Source organism: Rutilus rutilus (assembly GCF_951802725.1).
Source record: "Rutilus rutilus genome assembly, chromosome: 19".
In the NCBI taxonomy this organism is placed as follows: domain Eukaryota; kingdom Metazoa; phylum Chordata; class Actinopteri; order Cypriniformes; family Leuciscidae; genus Rutilus; species Rutilus rutilus.
In genome coordinates, this window is record NC_140232.1 from 25,173,715 (window position 1) to 25,188,906 (window position 15,192).

At 39.0% G+C, this 15,192-nt stretch overlaps 1 protein-coding gene across 2 annotated transcripts in view; it reads left to right on the plus strand.

The window, feature by feature from the left end:
* LOC311278677 (uncharacterized protein C1orf21 homolog) overlaps nt 1-15,192 on the plus strand; it is a 33,309-nt gene that overhangs the window by 15,838 nt on the left and 2,279 nt on the right. For both annotated transcript variants that reach the window (XM_084389682.1, XM_084389683.1), the window contains exons 2-5: nt 1,118-1,241; nt 11,056-11,141; nt 13,148-13,218; nt 15,021-15,081. In XM_084389682.1, the coding sequence (XP_084245808.1) occupies nt 1,151-1,241; nt 11,056-11,141; nt 13,148-13,218; nt 15,021-15,081 (309 nt within the window). In that variant the 5' untranslated portion in view covers nt 1,118-1,150. The remainder of the gene's footprint in view (nt 1-1,117; nt 1,242-11,055; nt 11,142-13,147; nt 13,219-15,020; nt 15,082-15,192) is intronic.

Consider the following 15,192-nt stretch of genomic DNA (forward strand, 5'->3'; position numbering starts at 1 on the left):
CATGTACCCTCGGATCATGGTACTGATTAAGCGTACTGAGTTTCGTTTTGATAAATCAAAGTTTGGTAGAGAGATAGCATCTAATCTGATTTTGGAATATCAAAAACTGTTCAGTCATTTCTGTGAGGCTCGGTCCAGTGATCATCTGAGAATTTTGGTGAGAACTGGCCAGTAGCAGTGAAAAAACTGAATATAGTACATCTCAAAATAGTCACTGTTGTAATCGGCGGAGTCTTAATGTAAGATATTGAAATGGGATCAGCATGATGGTGTACTAAGAATTTTGTTTCTATGACAGAGGGTTCAAAAGTTATAACCGTTTGAAAAGTGAATTTTTGAGCTGTTGGTGGGGCTATAGAGGTGGTCCTAGAGACCCTAAAGTTGGTTAGATTACTATTCATTACCACCAGAACAAGTGTGCCAAATATAGCGCTTTTCCTGTGTACTCAAAGCGCTTTACATATTGAAGGGGTGAATCTTCTCAACCACGTTACAAGCTTGGCTCCTAAAAACAGATTTTAAAAAGCAGCTTTTGACATTTGTTCTGTCAGTCATAAACATACTTTATATTTAACTGACTGCTTATTATAAGATATCACTTCTGTTTGGAATCGACTTTGCTTGACAACTAGAAAGAGACCATTTACTTTTTGTCTTGAATTTTGATCTGTTGTTTGTTTTATCCTTAAGCTTAACAGACTTCTTTAATTAAAATTTTGCTGAAAGTGTGCTTATGCTATATTTCTTTCTGTGTAAATGCCATTGGTTTGATATTTTGTTCATACTTTATTCATACTTTAAGTGTGTCCAAATACTTTTTGGGGCTGCTGTGTGTGTGTGTGTGTGTGTTGTCTTGGCCTTAGTTCAATTTGAAGATACACACGTTCGTAACTAAAGAGGGAAAAAGATGAATCTGTAACTCTGGCTTTGGGCTGTGATAGAAAGCATGTCTAGATCTGTTCAGGCTCAACTCAGATTTGTTTTCTTTTCCTGATGATCGGTAGTACGTAGCCCAGCAGAGACTCTAATGGATGTAATCATGTGTCCATTCTGACTTTAAACGCGTGCTGTCAGGCTCCTGAATGTGAATGTTGAATGTGTTCTCTGTCTCTCTCAGGTGAGATGGTGAGAGGGGGGAGAGAGTGAGGCCATGGGCTGCACCTCGGCTAAGCAGGTGTCGGCTGTGCCCACCGACGAAGAGGGCCGGGGCAAAGCCTACAGCAATGGAGACCTTTTCACTGGTCAGTCTCAAACACACAAACATGAGCTATGAGTATTGTGGCCTTAAACAATGCACTTAAATGGACAGTTCAACCTCAAAAAATTATGTCGTTCCAAACCTGTATGACTAACCTTTTTTCTTTTGAAAACAAAAGAGGGTATTTTGAAAAATGTCTTCTTTTTTTTTTGTGTCCACCTAATGATTGTCAGTGGGCTCCAGTGTTATTTTGACCCTAACGTTCTTCAATATTTTGTGTGCCTCAGAAGAAAGGAAGTCATGCAGGTTTGGATAACAAAAAGGGTGAATTTTCGGTGAACTATCCCTATAACACCAGGTTGCTACTGGGGAACGCTCTATGTAGTAGCCTAAATAAATTGCAAGTTAAAATACTCTCGCTTTGGATAAGTGTGATTATTTTGTAACTTTTTTTAGAAATTAGCTTTTTAGGTGTCTAAAACTAAATGGTTTTATTGGACAGTCACCATTCACAGTCCAGGTTTGGTTATACCATAAATAATATTAAAATATCCTTTGATTTAAAACACTTATGGATGAAAACAGGGCAGAGATGTGTTTGATTTCCATGGGAGACTGTCACATTTTGAGAATGTAATTTCTCCACTGGACTTCTGCTGATGGATAAGAGCCTGTTTTCCATTCTGTATTTTTGGCTTTGTCCCATTTGGTATTCTTGGATTATGCTTTAAGAGTATGTACTTTCGTAATGAGGGGAAAGTCCACACTTTGGAATATAGTATCAGGACACAACCATGTCATAAAATTGTGTCTTGATTTCCAGAACAACCTCTGTTGTATTTTGTTTACATGAAAGCATAAGCTGAATTCATTATCTCAAAATGACTTACAGGTTCATACATAGGTTAGACACGCATGACTCTTTTCTTTCATGGGGTGTAATGTGGGTAATACTAGCTCAAATATAGCATTTTTTCTCTTTCATGTGGGTAATATTAGCTCAAATATAGTATTTGTATTGGGTTGCAGTGATTTGCTATTTTCTTCTCTATTGTTCAAGAGATTTTGAGGTGGACATCACTGAACATCATTTGCAGTTCAGTAAGTGATTCAGATGTTGATTCAGTTCGCTGAGTCAGTGAAGGATTTGTCAGACTGATTCAAACTGGTAACTTGTGAGTAGAGTTGTCTTTTTAAACGATTTATTAAATGAATCGGCTCACAAGAGTAATTTTCTTGTGATTTGGGCTACACTACTCATGCTGTATGTTTTTGATTTGGTAAAAATAACTAATTTGGCAGTAACTGTTTTTATTGCTGGCCAAACCTATGCTTTAAACTTATTATCTAGGAAAACATGATAAATGGGATGTCATTCAGATATATTGGACAGAAAGACATCTTGTTGTTTTGGACATTAGTGGCATTGACATTGGCGGGTTTTTAACCAATCATTCAAGACTCATTCAAGATGAAACTTTAAGCAGAACGAACAGCCAGTTAAGTAATTTATGTCCAAGCAGTGAATAATGTTTTACAATGTTTTGGGAAGATGGTTACATTCTGGGAATTCTTGGATGCATCCTTCTGGGCATTCATGCTGTGTTTGTCGATGTAAAGACTCTCAGCTACATCTGTGCCAACAGGCGTGTGTTTGAGGATAACATTATCAGCTGGAGTGAGTGACTCATATGTTCGCTGGGTTTTGTGTGTGTGAGAGGTTGTAAATATGTTTTAAAGAGTTTAGATAACAGCAGCGCTTAGTGTGTGACCTGTGAGAGAGTGACAGAGATTATAGGAGATTAAGAATTAAGGGCAAAACAGCAGAAAACCTCACAGGAAACACTCAATGACCAGCCATAGGAGGCTGCCGCCTCTCTTTCTCTCTTTTTCTTCTCTCTGTCTCTCTCTCTCTCTCTCTCTCTCTCTCTCCTTCTTCCTGCCATGTTCCTTTCTCTGTCTCTAAGGATTCACAGTGTGTGAGATGGAGGGAAACGGTCGAATGAGAACGAGGGAGAGAGTGAGTGATGTGGGATCAGACTCCCATGTTTTCCTCCCCTGACATTTATCCCTCCCTCTGCATATCTGTCGTTCTTCTCAAGGCCACACTTTCCTTGTTTCCTTCCTTTCTTTGCTGTGTCCTTTTCATTATTCTGCCTACTTTTCTGCCTAAGCTATATTTTACTTTACTCTCTCTTTTTTTTTACCTCAGTGTCCCTTCCTCTTTCTCATATGATGTTTCTTGCCTATTATTATCTTTAGCTGTGTTGAGAAGATACAGTACAGTACAGTACTTCTAAACTACTCCTAATATACTGTGTATATAAATTATGTACATAACCATTTAAAGGTTTGGGGTCAGTAAGCAGTACATTAATACTTATTCAGCAAGAATGCACTACATTGTAAAAAATGGTTATGCATAATGTTGCAAAATAGATCTATTTTAAGTAAATGCTGTTCTTTTTAACTTTCTATTCATCAAAGAGTCTTGGAAAAAATGTAGCATGGTTTCCACAAAATTATTAAATGCTCAACTGTGATCATGAGAAATTTTTCTTGAGCAGCAAATCAGCAATGATTTCTGAAGGATCATGTGACACTAAAGACTGGAGTAATGATGCTGAAAATTCAGTGCTCTTGATCTTCAAGGTTTTCCATTGTGCCTCTTGCACATCTCTGGTTGCTTTCATGCATACCACTTCTATTGTCCTTTCTGACTTCACTTGTGGATTTTTATTGTTGTTTAGAATTATAGAATAATAGTGCTCTCTTCTTGAATCTTGAACCAAAGGTAATATCAACCACAATTTGTTACTTGATCAGACAAGGTACTGTTTGAAACAATTGTGATTGCATATGTATGACAAATATATGCTGCACCGTAAGCTAGTATCAGTGTAATTTTAGTATTATTTATATTTTACTATAATATTAATATTTTGAGTTAGCTTTTTATATTTTCAGTTTTCACTTTAAGTTTTAATAGTACTTTTAACTTAGATAATTTAAGTTAGTTGCCAAGGGAATATTTCTAATTTTCATTTCATATTTTAATTTCATATTTATTTCAATTAAACTAAACTGATTACAAAGTAAAATCTTGGTAGTTAACAAGAACAACACAAGCTAGTATTCCTTTTGATCATGAATATTTGCTGTTTAATGAAGAACTAGCTAATCGACCAATAAGAATGTCCATATACAGTAAGTATGCATGCATAGTATCAGTACAGTTAGGACATTCTACATCCACCATGTTAAGGCCATGACGCACCAAGCCGACGTCAAAGAACTAGCGGCGATGAAAGCCGATTGTTGGCTCGTCTTGGCCCAAAAAACTGTGGTTGAACACCTCAAAGACTAGCAGACTGTCGTGTGTGTTCTGTGCCTGTGTGAACTGTCTATATCAGCAGGTGTCAATAGTCTATTCATCATTCAAAAAGGGAAACTAGTAAGACTGCATATATACCAACCGTAAAACAAAGCAGCTCTTGCTTAACGGTTTAAATATCAATCATGCTGATCCCTTTCTTCATCTGGCAGCTCATGTTGTTATGAAAATATTTGTGTATTAGAATGAAAGACGCCATAAAATTAGAACCGCCTTCTGTCTGTACCTTCTTGACTTCTTTGCTCGCTTTTATCTTAGTGCACTGAGTTGTTCGCTAAACCGAACAGCCAATCAGAGTGATCTCGCTCACCGACGGCCCAGACGGCAGTTCAACATGCTGAATCGTGCGAGCTCCCGCCGAGGTGTGGAACACTGCAAAAACTGACCCAACAGATGCTCACTGACAGCATGACGTTGGCTGATGGCTTGGTGTGTCACGGCCTTTAGCACTGTCATTTCACTTCTACGACATCAGACTTATTGCTGTTCTCTACTATTTACAAAAATAATTACTCCTGTCTTATTACCTAATGTGGTAGAGTCGTCATTTAGCTACTATTTGACATAATCTATCTCTGGGAAGTACCAGTAGCCATTCTCAGATATGGGTTCTGTTTCTCTGTTCTGCATTTCCTCTTGTGAGATTTTGAGGATGTGACGGTTTATACTGTATCTTCCAGTTCTCTTTCACTCTGTGTCTGTGATCTGTAGGCTCATGATGTGGCATGTTAATCTGAGAGAACTGTAACGCACAACAACAGATTGATAAGTATTATATTCACCAGCGCGAACAGAGCAGTGACCTGGTTACTGTGGATTATTGCTAACTCCCCCCTTCTTCTTTCTCTATCTGTCTATCTTTCTGTCTCTCACTCGCTCTTTTTCTCTCTTTCTCCTGCCAACCCGATGTCCTTCTTTCCACTGCCCTTCCCAGCTGTCAGTCAAACGGCTCTATCAATAGAACAGAGGGCTTTCAACCCCCCCCCCCCCCCCCCCCCCTCTCTTTCTCTTTTTCACTCTCTCAACTCTCAGCTCTCGCCCTGACTTGATTAGTGCCAACAGACTGTTTACTAGTCAAACTGTGTCCGTGTTCAGGCAGTGAGAGTGTGTGTAAGTTTGTGTGTCCTCATCTGTGATTCAGTGCTTAGTCAATCCCAGCAACACACACGATCTCCGGCACGCACAATGACAGGAAAGGCCGAGCTGCCCTAAAACAAACAAGAGGGGCAGCGGGCGGAGAATATGCTGTCTGGTTACATGCGATCTGCAGTGAGCTGTTGAGATTGGTGTGTGTGCGTGTGTGTGTTGAGATTGGTGTGTGCGTGTGTATGCTGCCAGTCTATAACGGGGCGTTCACGCTGATGCTGATCTGCACCGACAAAGTGACCGGAAGGCATTCGATTTTCAACGAGAGCTGGCCATATCTGACATGAGCGAAAGTTCGACCATGCGCAACGTGATGTAGGTGTGTCCAGTGTTGCAAGAAAAGTTTTACTTTTACTTTTAGAGCCGGGTATCGGGGTTAATGGAGCAGAGCGTAGGGGGCACAGTTCAGGCCAGGCCAGGCCCCCTTGTGGCGCCGACACTTATTAACAATAACAACTCTCTAGCACCATATGTTTGTTTTTCTTTGCACCACATGAGGACAGTGCAATAGAGAGATGTTTCTTGCCATTATGTACACAGTCTTTTTATTGCATAATCAATACAGATCGCAAACTCACATTCACAACTACTCACAGCAGAGTGAGATCCATTTTGAGATTTTAAGAATGGATATCAGGATCGATGTTTAACATTGTGAACAATTTCATTGTTCTATATGATTTTATCTGTATTATTTCATGTCTTCCAGTCATTACATATGCATTTGGCAGATGGTTTTATCCAGTGCGACTTACCTGCACATATAAGGTTTACATTTCTTTCTTCATGTTTTTTCGAGAACTCAAACCCATGGCTTCCAGCTCTTGTTCTACAAACTGAGCTTCAAGAAATTTCTGCAGTGATTTGTTTCTGCCCACATGCAGCGTTATTAAAAAAATTATGCATTGAAAACTGTCATATTGCGAGCATTGATTCATGCATTATGCATTTCAGCAGTGTTACTATAAAGCTTTCCCCTCTAGTTTTTTGTCTACAGACAAGAAAACTGATTTGTCAAGTATGAATTGCAAGTTTACAATTGATATTTACATCAATTGTGATTGGATTTTCAGATGATATGCCTAGTTATGAAAGTTAACAATGACAGGCCACCCAGCAGTAGAAATGTCCAATATGGCTCAGAAACTTGTTGACCTTCAGTGATAAAACCACTGTTTGAACGTAGCATAAAATGGTGTGTGTGTGGCTTACTTTCAGGCTGCGGTGAATACTTTCACACAGCCATTTTTCAAAGTCACCAAGTGACTGCGTTCACAAAGCGACTGTTTAGCTAATGTTTTTAACGGCAACGGCGTACGGTAGCGCAACAGATCATCTCAGTGACACTCTGTCTTCTGAGGTTTAGACGCATGACTTCAGATGTTTAACGGCTGATCTTTAACCAAAGGCGTGGTATCGGTCATGTGTCTAAAGGTAGCGCAAAACGTGTCTCTTGTTCTGCTAGATTTTGGAACTCCTCTCTGTTCTGTCATAACATTAGTGAGTAATCTTCCACCTACTATCAAAGAGAGCTTGAGATTGACAAACTCCCCTCCCTTGCTGTGGACTCACTGTCTTAACAGACTCCCACTTATAGAATCGCTTCAGGGCAAAGCTTCTCCACACTGATTCTAAAAGTAAAGCGGCCCACTCATGTTCCTCAGACACGCCACTCACGGCACTGAACACATCTGAAATTAGGCCAGAAGGTAAAAGTGAGAGGAAGACAAGGTTGTGTGGCTGTCGTGTCATCCGATTTGTTTCGTTTAAGCCGATCGAGTACCCAGACAGCTAAATTACCTGGTCGTCAGAAGGCATCTTGTCACAAACACAGAAAAAGACTAGAATAAATATTCAAGGCCTAATGATTAGTGCAGGTTTTCTTATGTATGTATGTTATGTATGTATGTTATGTATGTATGTATGTATGTACACTCACCTAAAGGATTATTAGGAACACCATACTAATACTGTGTTTGACCCCCTTTCGCCTTCAGAACTGCCTTAATTCTACGTGGCATTGATTCAACAAGGTGCTGAAAGCATTCTTTAGAAATGTTGGCCCATATTGATAGGATAGCATCTTGCAGTTGATGGAGATTTGTGGGATGCACATCCAGGGCACGAAGCCCAAAGATGCTCTATTGGGTTGAGATCTGGTGACTGTGGGGGCCATTTTAGTACAGTGAACTCATTGTCATGTTCAAGAAACCAATTTGAAATGATTCGAGCTTTGTGACATGGTGCATTATCCTGCTGGAAGTAGTCATCAGAGGATGGGTACATGGTGGTCATAAAGGGATGGACATGGTCAGAAACAATGCTCAGGTAGGCCGTGGCATTTAAACGATGCCCAATTGGCACTAAGGGGCCTAAAGTGTGCCAAGAAAACATCCCCCACACCATTACACCACCACCACCAGCCTGCACAGTGGTAACAAGGCATGATGGATCCATGTTCTCATTCTGTTTACGCCAAATTCTGACTCTACCATCTGAATGTCTCAACAGAAATCGAGACTCATCAGACCAGGCAACATTTTTCCGGTGTTCAACTGTCCAATTTTGGTGAGCTCGTAGTAGCCTCTTTTTCCTATTTGTAGTGGAGATGAGTGGTACCCAGTGGGGTCTTCTGCTGTTGTAGCCCATCCGCCTCAAGGTTGTGCGTGTTGTGGCTTCACAAATGCTTTGCTGCATACCTCGGTTGTAACGAGTGGTTATTTCAGTCAAAGTTGCTCTTCTATCAGCTTGAATCAGTCGGCCCATTCTCCTCTGACCTCTAGCATCAACAAGGCATTTTCGCCCACAGGACTGCCGCATACTGGATGTTTTTCCCTTTTCACACCATTCTTTGTAAACCCTAGAAATGGTTGTGCGTGAAAATCCCAGTAACTGAGCAGATTGTGAACTACTCAGACCGGCCCGTCTGGCACCAACAACCATTCCACGCTCAAAATTGCTTAAATCACCTTTCTTTCCCATTCTGACATTCAGTTTGGAGTTCAGGAGATTGTCTTGACCAGGACCACACCCCTAAATGCATTGAAGCAACTGCCATGTGATTGGTTGATTAGATAATTGCATTAATGAGAAATTGAACAGGTGTTCCTAATAATCCTTTAGGTGAGTGTATGTACTCATGTACTCATATAATGAAATAAAAAAAAAACACTCTTAGGATCTGATTTAATATTTTGAGTGATGCTATAACTGAATGACTGAATGAAATTGGCAGTTGATTCATAGTTGAACAGCCCATCTGCAGAGGTTTAAACACTGAAATGGGAAAATCCGAGATGCTAAAATATCTTTGCTTTGGTGCTGTCATACTCATGAGTACACAAGAAGCAGGCAAAAAAACTGCCTACCATCACAGCCTTTAGGAAATGTAATGACCTACTAAAAAGCACATAAAAATCAACTCAATATTCACAATGTTGTTTCATTTATGAATAGAATAATTTAGAATATATTATAAATATTCAGTATTACCCAGCTATTCTCTTACACATCCCATGGTGCTCATGAAGCCAGCTTGCAACATTTCTCATTCTCCTCATTTCCTTTCTTTTCTATACTATAATAAAGTACAAAATATTAAAAGTGGCACAAAAAAAGCCATTTCTGTCTAAAGCAAGCATCCTCGTCTCCATCACATCCTAAAGGTCGGCATCATGCTGTTATCACCAATTAGCCAATTCGAAATATCCCTACATAAGAGAACATCTCATCTTCCCACCAAAAATAGCCCGTCTGGAACATACTAAACTGATAAAATGTCACTCTCTCTCACTCCGAGCAACTTTGTTTCTCTGAGATGCTTGTTTCTCGAATGATTGTCTCCCTGAAAAGATGGATTAGAATGATATGTTCCTCAGATCTCCTTTTATAGTAATGCTATCACCCTACTTGCGTTTATGCGAGCGTGTGTGTGTGTGGGAAGTGAGATGCATTCGTATGTATGCATGTATTTGATTGTAAGTGTCTGGCTCTTTTGGATCCTGGAGGCCTGTTTTGTGTAACACACCTCAGCCAAATCAGTTAGTTTGACTTTAAATTGTGTGTGACGTTTCTCTTTGGTTCGGCTTGTGTGTGTTTGTCAGCATGTTGGAGCGTGGTCTTTTGTGCAGAGACATGTTTACATTCCTCAAGCTGTGAAAGACTGGCGGCGTTGCGCCCTCTCTTTTTCTCTCTCCTTTTATATTCTCTTTTTCCCCCCCCATTTCTCGCTTTTTGTGCTTGTGCGGATGGACTGCACTGAGTCACATTCACAGGCTGCCCACTCCAGCTGTCATGATGGTAACTGACAGGGAGTTCACAGAGAGAAAAGGAGAGAAAGACGGATAGAGGCGAAGATAAACTGAGATTGAGTGGGCTGCGATTTGCCTCGTGCTGATTTGTAGACAGAGTAAATGACAGATTTATGTATGTGTGTGGGTGTGTGTATGTGTTATGAGGAAGTGAATGCATGGACATGCAAACACGGATATGGCTGCTGGGAAAGGGCAAAATTCAAAGTGTTCTGGTAGAGCTGGGTTGAAGGCATTTTCAAATGTGAAATCGGTAACTGTTTACTCACTCACATTGTTCCCAAACCTGTATGAATCACCTTTTCTGTGAAAAACAAAAGGTATTTTGAAGAATATAGTCACATGGTTCTCAGTATAATGAAAGTGAATGACTAAGGCTGTCAAGCTCTAAAATGACCAAAAAAAAGCACAATAAAAGTATCATATAAGTGGTCCATATGACTTTATTTTAGGTCTTCTGAAGCCATACAATAGATTAGATTAGTGTGAAGAACAAACTGAAATGTAAAGTATTGGTGGGTTAATGAGAGAAGTATCAGTGTCTAATTAATGAATGACTCAATAGTTTGAATCAGATTTTTTTAAGGAATCTGTTCATGAATCGGCCTGATTCGGTTCTCAAGGTCAATGATCTTGTCACAGCAGTCAATTGGAGGGGAAAATTATCAGTGAATAACTACTTTTACTTTTTTTCCCACACTATTGTATGACTTCAGAAGTCTTGCGCATGAGTCATATGAGCTATTTTTATGATACTTTTATGTCATACTTTTATCAACATTTATGTCGATGCTTGAAAGCTTTAGTCCCCATTCATTGTAATATCTTGGGAAAAAAAATTACCAGTATATTCTTTGAAATTTCTCCTTTTGGGTTCCACGGAAGGAAAAAAAGTCGAATGAGTTTGGAACGATAAAAGGGTGAGTAAATAATGAGACCTTTTCTCTGTGAATCATTTCTTTAACAGTTCTAGAATAAAAATCTAACTTGTCTTTCTTTCTCTGTAGATGAATATAAGAATAAGGGAGTGGAGGAGGTGAAGTATATGCGTGGAGAAGAGGACAGAGTAAACGCACGCAACCAGGAGAACCTGGTGAGATACAAAACATGTTTTTCTCTCACACTCACACACTCAAACACACACACACACACACACCTGGGAAATTCTTCCTGTGCATTGGTGTCCTGCATATTTTACTCTTTATTTGCAAAGACACTGCTTGAGGCACATATGACTGTTTTTTGCTTATACAATGAAGTGAAACTAAGCGTATGCAGCACACACTTGTGCCGACATGTTTGGAATGTGGGTGAGGGAAATTCTGACACTTCTGACAATTCTTTTCCTCTTTGTCATAGACACTCACATTACCAGACAAAATTTCATATTCTTGAGTTCTTACATGCATTGTTTCCTATACTCACACTTATTCAAACATTGGTAGCACTTTATTTTACAGTCCTGTTCCCCGTGTACATACTTAATACGTATATTAAAGTAATAACAATAACTGGGTAATAGCCTAACTTGGTACTAACCCTGAACCTACCACTAAATCTAACCTTAACCCATGTAGTTACCTTATATTACCCAGTACTTTCTTAGGCAAGAACACGTAAGTGCACGTACTGTAAAATAAAGTGCAACCCAAATATTCTCTCACATCTGAACTGATTCTTTGCCTAATGAGGATGCTTTATCAACATAATAATATTAATAATTATTATAGTAATAGTAAGATACTGACCTTGGTATGCAAATGTGAGTCATCCTATGTTAATGTTAAATGTAAATGTGCTCAATTGGGGTGTAAAATGAATCATTACTTTTTCACTTCTCATCCAAAATATAGTTATCAACCTACACATTTTTGCATGTACAGTACAATGTTGATCATCCTTCTAGTTGTATTTGTGTCTTCATGTTTTTTTTTTAAATAATTATAATATACCAAAACAAAGAAATAAAACTTCAAATGTGACCAGATTTCAGATCATAATAAAATGGTTGTCATAATTCTACCCTTAATGCTTATAGTTTAATTTTATAACCTAGATAAGAAGTTAAGAATTATGTGTTTTTGCATCTTAGTTTTCATAAATGGTCTGGTTGTATTGTGAACGAGGATGGCTACATAGTAGGGGTGTAACGATACCGTCATGTCACGATTTGATACATATCACGATACTGAACTCATGATACAATATTATTGTGATACTCGAAGACATGATAAAAGGTTAACAAAAAATGTACTATTGATTTAAAATGCTAAATTTAATATTACATTGTTGGTGAAAATGAATAGGCTTGGACTTGGTGCTGATAACCCAATGCACAGGACAATGGTGACAGCAGAATAAAAATTCTGAAGCTGAAAATACAGAATTATTTTAGACGAATATGCCTGCACTCTGTCCCAGACTAGATATATTTAAAATAATGTAGGCCACTTTTTACTGGTAACATAAGACAAGGCATTATCAGGACCCACAAATATTCCTCCATTGCATTATTCTGCATTATTTACAACAGTATATAAAGTAGTTTAATGTAGTACTGACGCTAACTTTGAAAATGTTGAATTTTTTTTTCTCACACTGTAATTCGAATTTTTACATTGTCACTATCCACGATACATATTGTTGCATTTTTGTATTGTGATATATTGTGACACGATACATTGTTACTCCTCTACTACATAGTACACAGAAGAATTTTATTTCAAATAGAACAAGTCCTATTTTTCATGATATGTCTCCTTTAAACTGGCCAGCTTAATGAAGCTGTACATGCAGAGCAGGTGTTCGGATGCTTGTGTTCTGATAAGGGGGGTTAGAGGAGAATGGAGACGCTGCCCTCTTCCTCGCTGTCTCTCAGCAGGGCAGCATTCTCATTAGCAGTGGCCAGAGTAAGGTCACTCCCCAGGGCCTTTCTATCATGCTGTTTTTCCAGACAGAGAAGCTGGTTCTGGCCCGCGTCCAGGAGCCGACAGGGCCTCCGCACAGGAGGGCCACCAGAGACAGTCGGCAGAGGCTGAATTTGGCTTTGTTGTGAATAGTAGTAAGTGAAAACGTGTTGTTTTCCGGGTGTGTTTGCAGGAGAAGAGCTCGGCGCTGCACAGGACCAAACAGCACAAAGAGGTGCCTGGGCCCAGCGCCAACAAGACGAAGTGAGTGGGTTTATACATGTCTTGCGTGTGTTTCTGTTTGCTTTGTGTGTGTGGGTGTGGGCATTAGAGTTCTTGCTTTGTTAAATGTGCCAAAAGTCTGTAAATTGTGTGTGGTTTGTTTTGCTTTGTGGCCTGTCTTATCCCCTCTGGATCTCATTTGCATGTTCTGTTTGAGCATGATGTGCCATATGTTTCACAACTTATTGTTTGTAAACATGATGTGTTTATCGCCGTCGGATGTAACTGTCGATTTAAAAAGTGCTTTATTGGCATAATTCTTGTGAAATTGGATTTCCAAAGGATCAGTAACAATAACAAAATTGTGATGTAATATAATAAATAATAAATGAAAATAGGCTAACACTTAACAATTACTTTCTTTGTGAAATGTCATTTAAAGGTGCAGTACGTGATTTCTGAGGAACGCTGTTGATATTTGAAAACAAGCCAAACAAACACACCCCGCCCTTCATTGCTCCGCCCCTAAAATGTACGAACACGCAATGCAAGAGCGGATTTATCCTATCTGAAGCAAAGCAAAATAATGCTTTGTGAAAAATAAAGAGAAGTTGACAAAAGAATGACAAACAAAGAAGAACAAAAAATGAGCATACAATACACAAGAGTATAGTAACAGGACAGCAACTATATCTCTCTTTCTAAGTCTTTCTTCAAATCTTTCTTTCTCACTCTCTCTCCTCCGCCATCATGAGTGGACACCCCTTACCCCTTACAACAGGTTTTCTCACAAATCACTTACTGCACCTTTAAAGGAATAGTTCAATCATAGATGAACATTTTGTCATTTATTCAGCCTCATGCAGTTTCAAACTAGGGGTGTCGCAATACACCAGGATTTATGATAACCATGATATGTAAAACATGAAGGTTTTCTCATTTTAATGTTTTTTTTTATATGACAGTGCTGCACATTTTGCACTCAAATTGATTCCAGGCATCACTGCGCACTTCAGCCCAAAACGCAGCTAATAATCAGGAAAAAAAGAAATATATACAATAAAGTTAGGGATGAATTTGATGGATAGCATTGGGATTTTTGTCATTTTTGGAACTAAACTGCCCCAGTCCTCATTTCCATGTATGGAAAACTGCGAATGAAAATGTATTAAAAAAAACTCTTTATTGAACATTATATTGTTTTTAATTTAGCAGTAGTTAAAATATAAGTTTCAATGTTTACAATTATAACTCTTTAAGTGTAAATGAATTTATGATCGGTTAATCATTATTTTATTTGTTTATGACTTTAATTTCCACTGGGCTTTGATGCACATTACAAACACATTACACAGAAAACTAATACTTATGGTGTTCACAACATCTAGATGGAAATAAATTGTGTATAGAGCATGTTCATTAAGAACGAACAGTTCATTATTGTTTTATGTGTGTCGATGGAGTAATGGTCAGTTAATGTGCTCTGTGTGTGTGTGTGTGTGTGTGTGTATATATAGAGGCAAGGGTTTATGGTCCCCGCTGTAATGCGTCTATAAAAATGATTCCTGCCCAGCCACTCTGGATCCTACGGGAGCTGGTAGCTGTGTGTGTCTGTGTGTGTGTGTGTGTGTGTGTGTGTGTGTGTGTGTGTGTGTGTGTGTGAGAGTTTGTTCTTTATGCTTGTTGTAATGGAAAATTCGAGTGTATTTGTTGCTTCCCTTCTTCTACCCCCACTAACTTCCTCTCCATCTCTCTCCATCTCTCTCTCCATATCTCGCTCTCTCTCTCTCTCTCTCTCTCTCTCTCTCTCTCTCTCTCTCTCTCTCTCTCTCTCTCTCTCTCAGCATACATACATCAGAGAGCCAGCAGGAGTTCTTCAAAATGCTGGATGAGAAGATTGAGAAGGTGAGGGCGGGAGGAAAAAACAAGGCACAGAAGTAAAGGAGGGAGCAGATGGGTTGGAGATTTTAAAGGGACAGTGTACATGAAGCCGTTCTTCTATGGACTGCTCGTTTA